Consider the following 16,274-nt stretch of genomic DNA (forward strand, 5'->3'; position numbering starts at 1 on the left):
TTTTTTTGCACAAGCCCAATTTTTGGGCCTAATATTTTTTCCCAAACCCTTCAAATTTCGGGCGAGCCTTTAGGCCTGAGCGAGTAGCCCGACCATTGAACAGGTCTAATAAAGCTTGTGATCATTGCACGCAGAATGTCTCATAAAGGTCAATTTATTAAATGAGGTTAATTTTATCCACTTAATCTAGCCCGACTCATGGAATCCATGGAGAAATTCATCTACTTTAAGCCTTGGTAGCTCAATAATACCCTTCAGTCAAAATAGAATTACTCTACTAGAGTAAATAAGGTAAATCCTAAAGGGATAAGATTGTATAGAGTTTAAATCACTTAGGACTCTCAATTATATATAGACTCTAATCTTGATCGTCGATATAACTCAATCTATACCATTAGTTTTGGAGAGATCAACTATAAATAGAGGCCTCCCTTTCATTTGTGATCATCTTATTGTATGAAGTTATTCTTAAGTTAAAAATATATTGAGAGAATTTACTTAAACACTTGGTGTGCATTATTTTTTGTAACTTTTCAACTCTCTTGTTGCTCTTTTCGTTTCAAGTTGTTTCTACTATATTTTTAGTGCTTTAGAGATTTCCAGGGGAATTCTCATTTTTTGAGAGTTAGGTTGACTTAAGCGCATTTAAAGTGAAGAAATTGTCTAAGACCACATGGATTGTGAGACAAAAGTTCTAGTAAGATACTATGCACAAGATTAATCTAAGATATTTACAAAAAATATTAAATAAAAATATTAACATATATTATAAAAATAAAAAAAACAATTTAAGAAATGATAATATGTTTAAAATATTAAAATATAATTTTAAAAGAAATAATGAATTGAAAAATAATTTTAGTAATTTTTAATATATATGATAATAAAATGAACATATTCTTGGGAAAATGTAAGTCAACTATTTAATTGAGTAAGGTTGAATCTAATTTGGAGGAATTTTTGATTAATTTAGTCGTAGATGAGCTTAATTAGGATAAAAGGTGTTATGATTTATTTTGTCTTAAAAATTATTTGAACTTAGAGTAATTAAAATTTGTTTAAGATTAAATTTAAACTAATTGTAATGGATTGATAATTTAGATTTAGTTTTAGTAAATTGGTATGTTTTTTTTTATTTTTTATGTTGAAGTAAAAGAGTTAGGTGAATCATTGAAAACGAAGGTCATTGAAGATTGATTGATTTTAAGCAACGAATGCTCAAAATTTCAGCTTGTGATTTTTGAATTTTGATTGCCTTACATTGTGGTTAATTTAATTGTTTGATGTGTTAAAATTACATTGTGAAATTGATGAAAAGACTTTATATGTGTCAAAAAGTTTTCAGATGTAAAACTCCATACCTAACTTAATTATTGGGTTCGAGCTATAAGGTGTCACATTTGTTGCCTGAGTAATTACAAACAAATCAAAATCTAGTTTACAACATTAAACATTCAAAAATAATAATAAAACAAGTATATAAAAATAATACGTAACCATTTTCGAGTCATATACAAGCTTAAGAAAGCTCTAATGCTAACCTAAGTTTGAATTAGGACTAACTGTAAAGTTTTCAAGACGCCACGACTTCGGGGGTTCCTCATCGTGACGTAACATACTAACTTGGCTTCATCCCAACAACTAAAGCTCCGCGTCGCAACGTGACTTGGTGATTTGATCTCGTCATTGACACATGCTTAACATCGCGACGTGACATACAATTTCTAAATGGTTAAAGTAATAGCAACTTTCAAATGACCAAAACAACTATTTCATCTTTTCAAACCACATATTTCAGCCAAATACTCTTCCTTAATAAGTTTAATTCTAAACAATTATACCATACATATACTATCACATTTGCAATTTAACCATTTTAACCACAACATATAGGCTAAATTCATGGTTCTAACTATTCGAACAAGTGACATAGCTTCACACTTCTTTTAACCACAATATACTAATGATAAGCTATAAAAGTAACATGTTTTAAATCCCATTCTTGATGCGTTTTTGGATTTATTATGTAAATTAGTGAATTTGATGCTCTTAATCCTTTAAATTCATGTTTCTATACTTAAGTGAGCATAAGGGAGCGAAAAATAAGCCAAATCGAGCAAAAAGAGCTGTTTTCAGCTAAAAGAGCGAAAAATAAGCCAAAATCGAGCAAAAAGAGCTTGTCGAAACCATCTTTAAATTTTGAAAACAAAAACGGACAATCGACTTTTAAAATGAAAATGGAGTCGCCACCAATCTTTTGCTTAGGTGTGATTGGATCACTAAGGAGTTTGGTCATTTTAATAAAACATTTTGGTTTACTAAAACAATGATTTTGGTCTACGAATTTTGAGAAAATGGGTTCGGGAGTCGGTTACGCATGAGGAAGGATTAGCACCCTCATTACGCCCAAAATTGGCACCAAAATGATTAAATATTGTCCTTATGTCTGAGATTTAAAAGAGTTTTTGAAAGGTGGTTCTTTTTATTTGAATAGCCCGAGTTGGTCGTCAAAATTCCCTTGTTTCAGAGGAATACAGTATCACATCCAGCACGATAGGACACGATCCTTTGTATCCTCTAAAACACGATAAATTTCGACTTCCAAAAATTTATATGTCAAAAATCACAAAAGGATGCCCAATTATTTAGTCGAACGAAAAAAATCGAAACCCATCATAATAGGGTATGATTCCTCGAATTTCTAGACATCGAACATTGCCTTATTTTAGAATTTAGAGAACATGAGTGAAATTCTAAAGGGATATTCTATTCTTTTAAACAAATAGGAAATCACAACCCAGCACGATAGGGCACGATTCCCCAAATTGCCAAACATCGAACATTACCTTCTTTTTAAAGAATTTTTAAACGAATAGTTATAAAACTAGCTTAAAACGTATTAATTTTACTTGAAATAGAGTAGAATAATTAGTGTATTTCAAAGAAACATTAAAAAAGAATAAACATGCGATAATATGCACACCTAAAGTACAATAAACCACAATTGATAACTCCAACGATTAAGTGCGACTATTCTACAAAAAATGTGATCAAATTTTTTAGCATTGATGGAAAGCAATTAATATAACAAATAAAACAACGAATAAATAAAATACAACAACAATAAATATGGCACAATATAAATCAATCAACAGATCATATACAAGACAAAATGGAATTTAGAAGTCAATGTGGTATAAGACAATTTCAAAATAGACGAATGAACACATAATATATATGATATATGAGTGGGTGAATTGATAAATTTGAAATAATTTAGGTAAAAAAAACTAAGGCTATATATATAATCATTGGAATAAATATTATAGAATAAATTATATGAATCAAATAGTATGCGAAATATTTTCAACACAAATTCATTTAAAAACGACAATATACAATAACTTAAAAATATGAAAGAATGGTAGAGTACATGATAAGATATACGTACAAAATATATATATATATATATATATATATATATATATATATATTTAAGAATAATTACTTGTAAAAAAAATGGCATGAAATGAATGATGCATACAAAATTAAGTTAGCTTATAAATTATATAAGTACCATTATACTTAAAAACTTTTAAAAGAAATACTAAATAAGATACTAAGATAATATAATATAGAGAAACATTTAAAAATAATAATTTTATAAACATAAAATGAAGTTCCCAAAATAGTGTCATATATACATAAAAACATTAAGTAAATCATGAATCAAGAAATATTTTAAATAGAAAACTCTATTAAAATAATTTATGTATCAATATATAAAATATTTAAGCAAAAGTTTATAATGAGGTATTAAAATAATTTAATGTAAAAAGAATTTTAAAACGATGATATTGTCAAAAATAAATAAGAATGTTGTTAACTTCAAAATAACGGTTATTATAGATTAAGAATTTAATAAGAATGATGTATATACAAATATGTATAAAATATTTAAAGAAATGGGATGCACAATGTAAAAATAATAAGATAAAAAAATCTCAAAATAATTATACAAATGTAAGCAAACAAAATTATTAACATAGATTAATACATATAAAAATATTAAATGCATTTTAAATAACTATACAAATGAAAGACCAAATTAAAATTGAACCCAAAATGACAGGGATAATTTACAAATAATCATAAATAAGATCAATGTACAAGGCACATGAATGTGTGGGGATTAGAATTGCAAATATCCCGAGCCCAAAACGTAGCACTGTATCGCGGACTAAAATGGAAACGCACACAAATTAAAGAGCCAAATTAAAAAAAAGGGCAAAACAAAGAAGGCACAATTGAATAATCACGCAAAAGAAAGGATTTAATGCGCAAATTTTCCACTTCTAATGAAAAGGCACAGACTTATTTTAATGCTAAAATCCTTATTCCCATTTATCTTCCTTTCAAAGCACAAATAACCTTTTAATTTTAAAAAAGAAACAGAACCTTTCATTCTCTTTGGGTTCATTAAGTAGCCACCCAAACCACCATCAATTTGATGGCTGACGGTGCACGAATGGAGATCGGATCTTGCTGAAGAAAGCCTCACCCACGAAGATCCGGTAAGAGTACTCCTTTCCCCCTTTTTTTTTTAAAAAAAAACTTTAAAATCCTGTACTATTCTGTCAAAAACAAGGCAAGATCCGACGAAAAAGAAGAGAGAACAACCCTAGCCCGAATCACCATATTCCTGAGACATGAGGGCTTTCATCGGTGTTGTTTCAAGCATTCTTTTTCGTCTTCTATGTTAAAATAATGCAAGTAAATCGACAGAAAAGAGGGAAAAATTTGAAATCACCTTTAGATCACTCTTTTGATTTCTTTTCTACTATTTAGTATATGTATTATAGTGTGCGTTCGTAGTTTTACAATGAAAAAGTTTTTTGGCTTTATAGCCGAACAATAATCTAAAATGAAAATTCAAGCCCTCTTTTTTTGCTATTCTGTTGTTTTTTGTTTCTATTTGCTATTGTTTTCTTGTCTATTTGCAAGTGTGCATGGCGCGTGAAGGTGTACGACGTACGGAGGCGCTGGAGGCTTGTACGGCGCTGGAGGTTAGGGCTGCGACGCTCCTTACTGCTAGGGTTTGGCTATTTGGCTAAACTTAGGTTTAGGTTTTGGGCCATTGGGCCCCATTGTAAATGGGTATCTGGGTTTGATTTTTTGTTATTGGGCCTGGGCATATTAGGCCTATTACAGAGCTATTTTCAGCATTTCCACACGGGCTGGCCACACGCCTATGTGCCAGCCCGTGTCAATTTCGCAACCTGCTTCCTTAACACGCGGAAAAACCCAATTTTTAGGCTTTCTGAGCATTCTAAAGTCTATAAATAACAATTAAAAGAAGACCTAATGGAGCATGTAGAGAAGATTGAAGAAATTACTCGAAGTACACTATCAGAGCCAACTCAGAAGCAGATCTCCTTCAAAATTGAATATCTCATTTTAACTTTTTTCGAAGTTTATTTGAATTTCTTTATGTCTTGTAGTTTTTTTGACTTTGAGATGTATTTTTTTTCGGATTATGAACTAAATTCCCTAGATACCTAGGGAAAATGAAACCTATGATGAATTTTATTATTTGATTTCTGAATTACATGATAAATACTTGATTCTTGTTCTCAATTATGTATGCTTATTTCGTGCTTTAATATTTTAGGGATATTAATTCATTTTTAATGTTCTTATTTCAGTAGAGCAAAAGTCCCTGTTTAAGAGTAGATCTAGCATAATTGAGTGAAGTTGCATGTAATCCTAAAAATAGGACGACATAAATCTACCGGATTAGACTCCATTCTAATAGGGGAATCCATAGATCGAGTTAATGCGAAAATAAGGATTTTAACTAGAAAGAGATTTCGATTAATCAACCTAGAGTCAGGTGTTCTTACTCTCGAAAGAGATATTAACATAATTTATAGATTTTTACGGATCAAGACATAAGTGAATAAATTATTTAATTCAGATTCAGAATAATAAGTGAAGTTTAGGTGGATTATTTCTTGGGTATTGTCTTTCTCTTTGGTTATCTTCAAATATTTTCCTAATTCATTCTCTGTCGAGTTCTTAGTTAATTTAGATTAGTAAATTTGGATTAAAACAATCATCCTAATTTATCAACTAAATAATAGAAAAATAGTAATTACTGGTACTTTTAGTCCTCGTGGATACGATATTCCCTACTCACCATAGCTATACTATTGTTCGATAGGTGCGCTTGCCTTTGTCGTAATTATAGTTAGTTTAGTGACCATCAACTAACATTTCTTAAATTTCTAACTTTATAACAAATTAAGTTCACAATTTTAACATTTGACTGTTTGCAAAATATCACTTCGAGCTTCAATTGTTCGCATTAACACATATTAAACCAAAATCGACCCAACTTAAGTACATGCGATACTTAAAACAAAGACAAAATCATACGCTAAGCGAAAACGCTCAATGCTAATTCTATTATTTAAGATAAAACAACATATGCATTAGTAATTTGTCGCAAGATATATAATATCAATGACTATTCAAACCATGTTCTATGATGCCAAACAATTCTTTTAACATACTCACATTTGAGCATACAATATATAGTAAAATCAATTCAAGTCACTAATCAAATACGTGTCTTTAAATCATTCCCTAATTCAATTCCATTCATAAATGAGACATACATATATATATATATATATATATATAACCTTGACATTATGCCATTCGATTCCATTTTCATCCAACATCAATATTCCATAACTTCTTATACTACACTTGTCATCCCTGGTTGCCCGACAATGATGACTTTTGCTATCTATACTCATTATACCATCCTAGGTGGTCCAACAGCAATTGTTCGCACAATTCAGTATATTACAATCCTTGTTGGCCTGACAACGATGGTTTACCCTATTTCAATATTCTATCATCCTGGATGGCCCGACAATGATGACTTTCTATATTCTTATATTTTATTATCCGTGTGGCTCGACAATGATGGTTTTCACAATTTACTTATCCTACCATCCTGAATAAATTGACAACGATGACATTCAATATTTGAACATTCTACCATCTCGAATAGCCGACAACGATGGTTTTCAACCTAAGGCATGCCAAATAATTTGACGGTACTTGAGACCGTTTTTAGGGTAGCATCGACTCGATATACATTGTAACCATATATCACATTACAATCTCATCATCAATTCATTTCATACATTGCATACCATTCAACATTCCGTATCATACTCATTTTTCCTATATTCAACCATTACCCAGTTTTGACATTCAATACTGTCACACAATTCAATTCAATACATGCTTTCAATCACATTCAAAACCACAATTCAATTCATTTTTTTCCAAACACATATGTTCATGTCATACACATATTCTACTCAACTTCCATAACACATATCACATTTCAAGATAATTCATATCATTTCTCAATTTATTCAATTTGATAATATCTTAATATTCAATCATAAGCTTAACAATTATGTTCAAATAACCATTTCCAACTCACCTTAATACCATATAATGCAAAATATCGTGAATATGCAATAATTAAAAATTTTCATGAATCATAGAAATACAAATCGAGGTTCCACGTCACTCGTCAATAACTCTCGTATTTACTTTCCCTCTCGATGGCCCAGAGTTGATGTTAGCTACGTACAATCATAAAACATATATCAATATAAATTTCCAGCCAATTCACAGTCAATTACCAATTCATGCATATTTTTCAATTTATTAAATTTAGTCCGTAAACCCCGGACAATCATAACTATTAATTCCTAACTTTGGACTAAAATCCGGTTTCACATTTATTCATTAGGGACCTCCTACTTTATATTCCTACCAAAATTTTATAAAAAAATTTCATTCTATTCATTTTGGTCCCTAATGTACGAAACTAACAATTAAGCTTTATAACTTAGTCATTTTCATAAACTAAGCTTAATTTCCATCAATTTCATACCTAATTCTTCAAGAAATCAACAATGGAAACTTTATAAAACTTTAAAAACTTTACAATTTGGTAGATGGGACGACTAAATCAAGCTCTCATGACCTCAAATCTACAAAAAAAATTACAAGAAAAAGACTTGGATTTCATATCTAATTCAATGGCCTATTGTTGGAAAAGTTTTAAAGCTTTCATTTAAGCTTTGATTATGGAGGATGGTGGGATAACTGGAAAATATGATGAATTCCCACTTTCATTTCCCTTTATACTTCAATTAATAGTTAATTAACTTAGTTTAATTAATTAATTAATTAATCATGTTTTAATTAATATAATTTAACTTTTAATCACATTTAGTGAAGCTACATTTATCATTCACTACCAATAATTTAAAAATGGTTTATTTACCATTTCGGACCTTTGAATAATTGTAATTTAAGTCCCTAAATTATTTCTTAATTAAAAAGCTATAGCGATTGAACTTTACAACTTAGTCATTAGGCCTTATTTAATCACAATTTTGGGTAAATTGACTAATCAAATTTCAATTCATTTATTTATTAACTCCATAAATATCTTTATTTAATATTTATTGACTCGATTTACGGAAACAAAGTCCCAAAATCGTAATTTTTGACACCATTGGAAGCTAGGTCGGTACATCAGATATAATCAACATAATATAAAGTATGGGGGTCCCCATATTGTTTGTTTACTGTATCATTCAGATTACCTTGAGCATTTGGGAGTATTATTATTGTTGCACTTTGCGCATTTAGTGTGATAGTTGACTGAGTCATGAACATTCACATATTGAAGTATTGCTACTGTTAAAGAAGCATTTTGTGCTCTCTTCATTGATTGTTTTGTTTGATGTATGGTTGAATACTTGTGTGTTCGAATATACTTCCTGCATGTGTTACTTGGGCAAAATTTAAAATGTGAATCTATTTTGATATTAATATCTAACATGTAACTATTTTATGGAATGGTATTTGCTATACTCGAATTTTTCTAATGTGATTTAAATTTCTTTAAAACTAACTTTAATATATGGTAAAGTTAGAATTTGGAAATCACCACAAGATATGAAAAGCTCAACGTTTGGATTTTTAATTTTGTTTGCAAGTTCTAGATAGTTTGTGAGTTTGTGGTCGAGCAACATCGGTGTGAAAAGTCTTGGCACAAATACTTTCATAACAGTCCCTTTTTAAAAAGAGTAAAAATAACACGTGGTATGTACTTAGAATATGTTAATTAGTTGATTTGGTTGCTTTGGTTCTATTTTAAAATTTATTGATTCAGTTATTATGAATTATTTTAATTTTTAATGACTATTTTCTCTTAAAAATATTAAGAGTAAGTTATAATGTCATATAAATATTTAAGACACTATGTTTCAATTAGTAATAAATGAATGATAAATAGAGCGGTCGCTTTGCTTATTAATGTGACACTATAAATTTGATCAAATTCTCAAATTGAGTTTAAAGTGTAACATATGAATCAATAGTTGTCATTAAATCTTTTTAGCCTTTGGTAATGTAAGTTACCTAGTTGCAATCAACAACCTACAGAAACAAAAAGGAATCACTATGCAAAATAATGTTATATTTTACACATATTAGTGATCTTTAATCTTATAATACAAAGTTAAATAGCCTTATATATTTAAGGTAATTATCATTAAGTAAAAAAAAAAATAGACTTAGGTATTTAGGATATTACATAGGATGAGAGAGGGCCGGTTTTGATGGTCTCAAAAAATTTTATATGAAATTTTAGAGAGTTTTTCAAAATTCTTCAACTAATTTTATCTTCATGGTGGTATCGAGTATTATTTGTAGTTTTATAGTTTTCGCATATGATAATGATGTTTAGACTATTATTGAAAATGTTGGTGTTTAATTTTAAACTTTTATATAATTATATTATTTTTGAATCCATTGGGTTTTACAAGTACAGTGCCACTGCCAATAAAATGTGAAATATATAACTTAAAACCATTCTCTTTTATTCAAATGATAATTTTTTTTATTGTCCATTGTACACAAGTAATAGCGACAAAAACATGTTGAACCAATCGTATAAGTAGAGCACACGATGACAACATTCACCCAAATATAGATCTAAATCAAAACTTTATTGATAGGGAAAATTAAGATGGAAACCGCATGTAGTCTAGTCTTCGTCTGAAGAATGCCTCCTCCTTCCACCCCTTCTACCATCTTCGTCTGAATCCCTACCTCTATAATCCCTTTCCTATTATGAATTAATGAATAGGTTAGTTTATGCTCTTAATTTTCTTTTTTTTTTTCCTTAAATACTTGGATTTCTCACTTATTCTGTATACTTGTTCACTTCTGAATATGAATATGAATATGATCTATAAATATATATAAAAAGAAAAGCTTAAAACTAACTCTTTCCGGAGAGTGCCTTCTTCCTCTAGAGGAATCATCCCTTCTGGAAGTTCGATCCTATCACGAAGTAATGAAAATATTAGACAATCTTATCCAGATTTTATATATTTTAGAAATACATGTGTCCAACACTTATGTTAAACACGTTAAATATGAGTATGAATATGATTATCTAAATAAATGAAAAAAAAAAAACTTAAACTAACTCTGTCTGAGTGTGAAGACTCCTTCCATCCTCTAGAATATTCATCCCTATCATCATAATCTCTGGGACTCCGCTCCTATTATGAAGCAATATAAATACGACTATATATATATAAACACTTTCAAAAAGTTGAGTAAAATATATCTCATACTTAAACATTTAGATAATGTAAATTTTAATTAAGTGCATTAAGCTTTACTTTTCAAAAACATTTTTAAATCATAAGTAATGCTAAATAGATAACTTTTCATTAAACCAATCCATAAAATAAAAAAAAACTAAAATTTCTACCTCTTACTTTTCAAAATCATGTTTGATATAAATTATTTATTTACTCACATTATTTAGTTTCTAGTTTTTAATGTCCAAAATAAACATTTTATTTTTTAAAAACACAAATTTTCATAAACAATACTAATTCGGAAAGGAAGACAAACCCTGTAAACATTTTATTGAAATTGGTGGTTTGCTAATATGTATATGTTAAATTCATGAAATTAAAAATAGAAGTTAAAATATGTTACAAGTTTTCATATTTTTTATAAATTTAGAATGTAATCACTGTATTTTATTTGTAGAATTCAATCATTTTAATTTTTAATTTTAAAATTTAAATCAAGTTAACATTGTTAATGTGATATTTTAAAATAAAAAAACTTATTTAATAGTAATGTAATTAAAAATAATATCGTAATGAACTTATATTTCATAAAAAATCTTTAACAATATTAAAAGTTGAATTTAAATTTTAAAATCTAAAAGATAAAAATAAAAATTGTTAAAAATAAAAGTAAATAAAGTAAAATCTTAAATTTAAAAGAAAAGAAAATTTTATGATATATTTCACCCAAAAAAAAAAAAAAAATACCTCGGGGTTGAAAGTGAGACCAACTTTAATCTCCCCACAAAACTCCTTATTTTTTACAATATTATATGCAGTTGGAGGAATGCGTCCTTCTCGCAATACCGACTTTAAACAAATTCTGTAAAGATGTAAATACTAACCTTTTAATTATATGATATAAAAAACAAATAAGTTTGATCCATAAATTTAAAGAAATTACTCACTCAGCTTCTCCAACGAAATCATCATTACCAATATCACTGTCCATTATTTTCAGTTTTAGTTCCTCAGCCCCTTCCGACACATTGAATATAAAATTCTCGTTCCATACCGGTTCAGACCCTTGCCGTCAACATCAACATTTTCTATGGTAAGTAATTCCATGTCTTCATTATTATTATTCAACAACAGAAATTTAGAAACCCATTTACCTGATGCAACACTACTTTTCTGCTCCTGAGTTCGACAAGTGAGGATCACATATGGATCCATTTTGACTGCTCAAATTTCCAATATTTAAACCATTAGCAAAACTATAATGAAAGATTTTATACTAAAAGTTAAATTATTATTTTTATTTAAAAAATAAATTAATTAATTTTTATACGTTGAATTAAAAAATAAATTAATTATTTAATTTAAAAATTCATTCATTTTTACTGTTAAAAATTGATTCATGTACATTAACTTGAGGTAGATGTGACATGTCATGTCTAATAATAAGATTACTCCATCAGAAAAGTCAATTTTTAACAATAAAAATAAATAAAAATTTCTAAAAGGATTAATTTACTCTCTAATTTAACGTACAAAAATTAATTTACTCGCTTTTAAATAATGAGAGTAAAATATAATCTCATCCCTAATATTTCAACCATTAGCAACCACAAACATTTCAACCATTAGCAACCACAAACAAAACATTCAAACTAAACCCACCCTATTTGTTTAAACAACTGATATTAAAAGAACAGAAACAGAACTCACACAGAAAATCAGTGTCCTCAAGACCCTTGGCACTTGCAAGAAAAACTTCAAGCGATCCCTGAGGCATGTTTGGAGGCGAAACTGAAGACAGTAACAATGAATGTAAGAACAAAAAAACAGACCCCAGAAAGGTATATATACAGGGGAATTCCATACTTTCCCCTGTTTCTAGGATCTACTTTTTTCCAGGAAACTAAAAATAACACATATGCTGACTCGGTCCTCGAAAACTAAATTAGGAACCCACTTAGACCCTTAATTACCTTAGCCAGGAAAATGCAATGAGGTGGTTTAATTAGTAAGTAATAAAAATAAAAGCCTTGGGGCAGTTCAAATTCTCTTACACCATTAAGGTCCGACAATCTTTTACATCAAACATGATCGGAATCCAGACAAGTTGCAAAATTAATGTTGTGAAACCACTTGCAGAAGTAGCTGGCATATATCATGCGTTTGTACAGGCTGAACCGCTTCTCCTTTGTTTTGGACCCACAAATAACAAACTATTCGTCGACTAGCATTATCTTAAATTACGTAAGAAATATCTTTTGCTTAGTGGTTTACCAACAACAGTTCATGCTTATCACGTGGATTTATCAAATTCTCTCCAACATTATCTGTCTGTGATGTATTATACTTATCCTAAAACTTCTCATTTCATTCATCATTATCTTAGATACAATTCCTAGAACCCTTAATCCAAAAGGATCCCAAATTACCGGAATGATAGCGAATTTAGTGGATGGTGAGTTTCCGAAACTATGTAAAGCGCCACCAAAAAGAAGCTTTTGACTGACTGACAGACAGCAACTACTGAAACACATTATGAGCTGTGATTCACCCACAGTTCCATTTTCTTGCCTCTTCATTGTACACTAGTACTAGTAGCTATTCCTCTCTCTCACACTCACAAATATTTTCTTTGTTTTGGTTCCCAAAATTTACCTTTTTCGTATGCATTCTTATCCTTTTGTGTGGGAGTTTTTTTGGTTTTCCGAAAAGATAGTTTCTTGATTTTCTCAAACACGTCTTCTTCCAAAACCCAAAGTTAAATACTTTATTTTTTTTTTGGTCATTAATAAGGAAGAAATTCTTTAAAAACCCAAGATCCCCATCTTCTCTGAATTATAAATTATTAATAATAAAAGAAAAAAAGAATACTTTATAATCTTTCTTTGTTTTTTCTTTTTTACAAATGGATGCTTCACAGAAAACTATTCTTGTTACTGGTGGTGCTGGGTTCATTGGCACTCACACAGTGGTACAGCTACTCAATGAAGGTTTTAAAGTGTCAATTATTGACAATCTTGATAACTCTGTTATTGAGGCTGTTGATAGGGTTAAGGAATTAGTGGGTCCTGAGCTCTCTAAGAAACTCCAGTTCAACTTGGTAAGCAAAAAATTTTCCATCTTTTACTCTAAAGATGAAAACTTTGCTGTATGTATCGTTGTATTATGATGATCATACGTTTGGGTTTTTATTTGTTTTAAGATCTATGATGGGATCAAAGCTTTTTCATACATATTTTTTTGTTGCAGGGTGATTTGAGGAACAGGGATGACTTGGATAAGCTTTTCTCTAAGACAAAGTACTGCCAACTGAATATATACTGTCATCTTTTCTGGTTTTGATTGTTTGCATCACAATGGTCCATTAATTTATTGTCATTTTACAGTTTCATTTGGGATTATGCTTGCAAATGACTTAAAATGAATGTAATTTGACTAGTGTTGAATTGGATTACCTGTAACAATTGGCTCAGGTTTGATGCTGTCATCCATTTTGCTGGCCTTAAGGCTGTTGGGGAGAGTGTCGGTAACCCTCGTCGGTATTTTGACAATAATTTGATTGGCACTATCAATCTGTATGAGATCATGGCCAAATATAATTGCAAAAAGGTATGAGAATGTCTTTAAAACTCTTTGTTTTCCTCATGGTATCTTTTTGGTTTCATAGTTGCATTTCAACTGATCTAAGGAAGATGTTAAATTAGTATAATTGCTAGAATTCCTTGTTGAGCTGTTCCTATTTGTTCGAGTCTTCGAAGAAGGCCGTTTTTATCTCTATGACATGACTAAATGTGAGGATTGTTTGAGTGCCAAGAATTCAGTCAAGGAGTTTATTACATGTCAATGCGTTTATGCCAAAAAACAATAGTTTTTGCTTGTACTGCTTCAATTCCACTAAAATTTTCAGGTGTTAGTAAACACGAACGATTGTCTCCTTATTCTTCTTTTACTTTGGTGTTATACGTATTCGCACATTTTTTACCAAGTAGATGGTATTCTCATCCTCCGCAACTGTGTATGGCCAACCCGAGAAAATACCATGTGTTGAGGATTTTGAGTTGAAGGCCATGAATCCTTATGGACGGACCAAGGTAAGTACTAGTCTGTTCTAAAATGTTTCTTTTCTTGGTTCACAAGAATTGTACATTTATTGTATTTAATCGATAAACTTCTTTTTATATTTACCAGCTTTTCCTTGAAGAAATTGCACGAGATATTCAGAAGGCTGAACCAGATTGGCGTATCATTTTACTGCGTTACTTCAATCCTGTTGGTGCTCATGAGAGTGGTAAAATTGGAGAAGATCCAAAAGGCATCCCGAATAACCTCATGCCTTACATACAACAAGTGGCCGTAGGCAGATTGCCTGAACTTAATGTATATGGTCATGATTATCCAACCAAGGATGGCAGCGCGGTATGTGTTTTAAAAGCTAAATTTCCTGAAAGAATATCCGTAATAGTCCTTATCGTTTAGATTGCAGTCAACTTTGTAATTCATCGTCTGTGCCTGCTCGATATTGGTCCTTTGTTGACAGATCCGAGACTACATCCATGTTATGGACTTAGCTGATGGCCATACTGCTGCACTTAGGAAACTTTTTACCACAGAGAGTATAGGTGATCAATTTATATCATTCAGTTGCCTTGTTTTAGAGATGAAGGTTGATAGCAGTTCCTTTTGGAAATTTTTACGGGTCATTTTAAATGTATTTGTCCTTTCAGGTTGTGTTGCCTACAACTTGGGAACTGGATGTGGTACATCTGTGCTCGAAATGGTTGCAGCTTTCGAAAAAGCTTCCAGAAAGGTAAATGTTGTCTCATTTCTCCTTTCCCCTTCTCGTTTTCTTTCTCTTGTAATTAAATTGCTGGTGCTTAAACTACTGCAGAAAATCCCCATTAAACTATGCCCAAGAAGACCTGGAGATGCTACTGCCGTTTATGCTTCTACCGAGAAAGCTCAAAGGGAACTTGGTTGGAAGTATGCCTATGATTCGCATCTCTTTCCTAGTGCTTTGTTTTATTGGAATTACATGGATCCTCTGTTACATATTCCTATTATATATCCTTACCTATGATAGTCGATTGATATCTGCTCATATTATGTGTAATTTTCATGAATGTTGGGGTTGAAGATATGGGTAATTTGCAGGGCAAAATATGGTGTAGATGAGATGTGTAGGGATCAATGGAAGTGGGCGAGCAGCAATCCATGGGGATACCAGTCAAAAAAGCGTTAAAAGCTTTGCTTAAGATTTTCTCATGTTACACCAACATCAACAGCATGTTTAAGCAAAAGTTATCCCCTTAGTGTTCAAACAACTTATAGATTTCTTATGTGTTAATTGTCAATTCGAGTTGATGTTTTTATTTCAAGTAATTATATATATTTATATAAATTTTAACACGTTGATAATTCTTATTTATACACATTTTGTATGATTATTTATTTGATTCATGTTGATGTTAGCTTTTATATATGTTTAAATTCTACTATTTCATAAAGTTAAAGTTATGGATTTAATCATTATATTATAATTTGATTAATTTT

The 16,274-nt window shown here is 30.2% G+C and overlaps 2 protein-coding genes across 5 annotated transcripts; one reads left to right on the forward strand and one right to left on the reverse strand.

Moving 5' to 3' along the window:
* Positions 1–9,968: 9,968 nt before the first annotated feature.
* Positions 9,969–12,953, reverse strand: LOC108469435 (elicitor-responsive protein 3). Of its 3 annotated transcripts, none has more exons than XM_053031675.1 (8): positions 12,779–12,953; positions 12,435–12,515; positions 11,879–11,944; positions 11,672–11,789; positions 11,472–11,586; positions 10,605–10,679; positions 10,399–10,455; positions 9,969–10,237 (listed from the first exon to the last, which is right to left on the reverse strand). In XM_053031675.1, the coding sequence occupies exons 2-8, from the start codon at positions 12,499–12,501 to the stop codon at positions 10,157–10,159; spliced, it is 579 nt and encodes a 192-aa protein (XP_052887635.1). In that variant the 5' UTR covers positions 12,502–12,515; positions 12,779–12,953; the 3' UTR covers positions 9,969–10,156. The 3 variants fall into 3 exon arrangements, with proteins under 3 accessions (XP_052887635.1, XP_052887634.1, XP_017625806.1); XM_053031674.1 differs by having other exon boundaries at positions 12,698–12,953; XM_017770317.2 differs by lacking the exon at positions 12,779–12,953 and having other exon boundaries at positions 12,435–12,653.
* Positions 12,954–13,044: 91 nt separating this feature from the next.
* LOC108467819 (bifunctional UDP-glucose 4-epimerase and UDP-xylose 4-epimerase 1) lies at positions 13,045–16,228 on the forward strand. Of its 2 annotated transcripts, XM_053031672.1 has the most exons (10): positions 13,045–13,179; positions 13,645–13,824; positions 13,974–14,023; positions 14,198–14,333; positions 14,714–14,815; positions 14,913–15,140; positions 15,262–15,343; positions 15,449–15,531; positions 15,613–15,704; positions 15,876–16,228. In XM_053031672.1, exons 1-10 carry the CDS (start codon positions 13,177–13,179, stop codon positions 15,961–15,963), a joined length of 1,044 nt encoding a protein of 347 aa, XP_052887632.1. In that variant the 5' UTR covers positions 13,045–13,176; the 3' UTR covers positions 15,964–16,228. The 2 variants fall into 2 exon arrangements, with proteins under 2 accessions (XP_052887632.1, XP_017624096.1); XM_017768607.2 differs by lacking the exon at positions 13,045–13,179 and having other exon boundaries at positions 13,214–13,824.
* Positions 16,229–16,274: the final 46 nt, after the last annotated feature.

The sequence above is a fragment of the Gossypium arboreum genome, chromosome 8 (assembly GCF_025698485.1).
Source record: "Gossypium arboreum isolate Shixiya-1 chromosome 8, ASM2569848v2, whole genome shotgun sequence".
NCBI classification, from domain to species: Eukaryota; Viridiplantae; Streptophyta; class Magnoliopsida; order Malvales; family Malvaceae; genus Gossypium; species Gossypium arboreum.

What these genes read in the sequence shown, in the direction of transcription:
- LOC108467819 (XM_017768607.2), top strand. Translation starts at nt 13,630, where the DNA reads ATGGATGCTTCACAGAAAACTATTCTTGTTACTGGTGGTGCTGGGTTC. An exon ending in AGAAACTCCAGTTCAACTTG is followed by an intron (nt 13,825 to 13,973) that starts GTAAGCAAAAAA and finishes TTTTTGTTGCAG; the next exon opens with GGTGATTTGAGGAACAGGGA. An exon ending in CAACCAAGGATGGCAGCGCG is followed by an intron (nt 15,141 to 15,261) that starts GTATGTGTTTTA and finishes CTTTGTTGACAG; the next exon opens with ATCCGAGACTACATCCATGT.
- LOC108469435 (XM_017770317.2), bottom strand. Translation starts at nt 12,588, where the DNA reads ATGGAATTCCCCTGTATATATACCTTTCTGGGGTCTGTTTTTTTGTTC. An exon ending in TGAGGACACTGATTTTCTGT is followed by an intron (nt 11,945 to 12,434) that starts GTGAGTTCTGTT and finishes AAATTTGAGCAG; the next exon opens with TCAAAATGGATCCATATGTG. An exon ending in AGTCTTCACACTCAGACAGA is followed by an intron (nt 10,456 to 10,604) that starts GTTAGTTTAAGT and finishes ACTTCGTGATAG; the next exon opens with GATCGAACTTCCAGAAGGGA.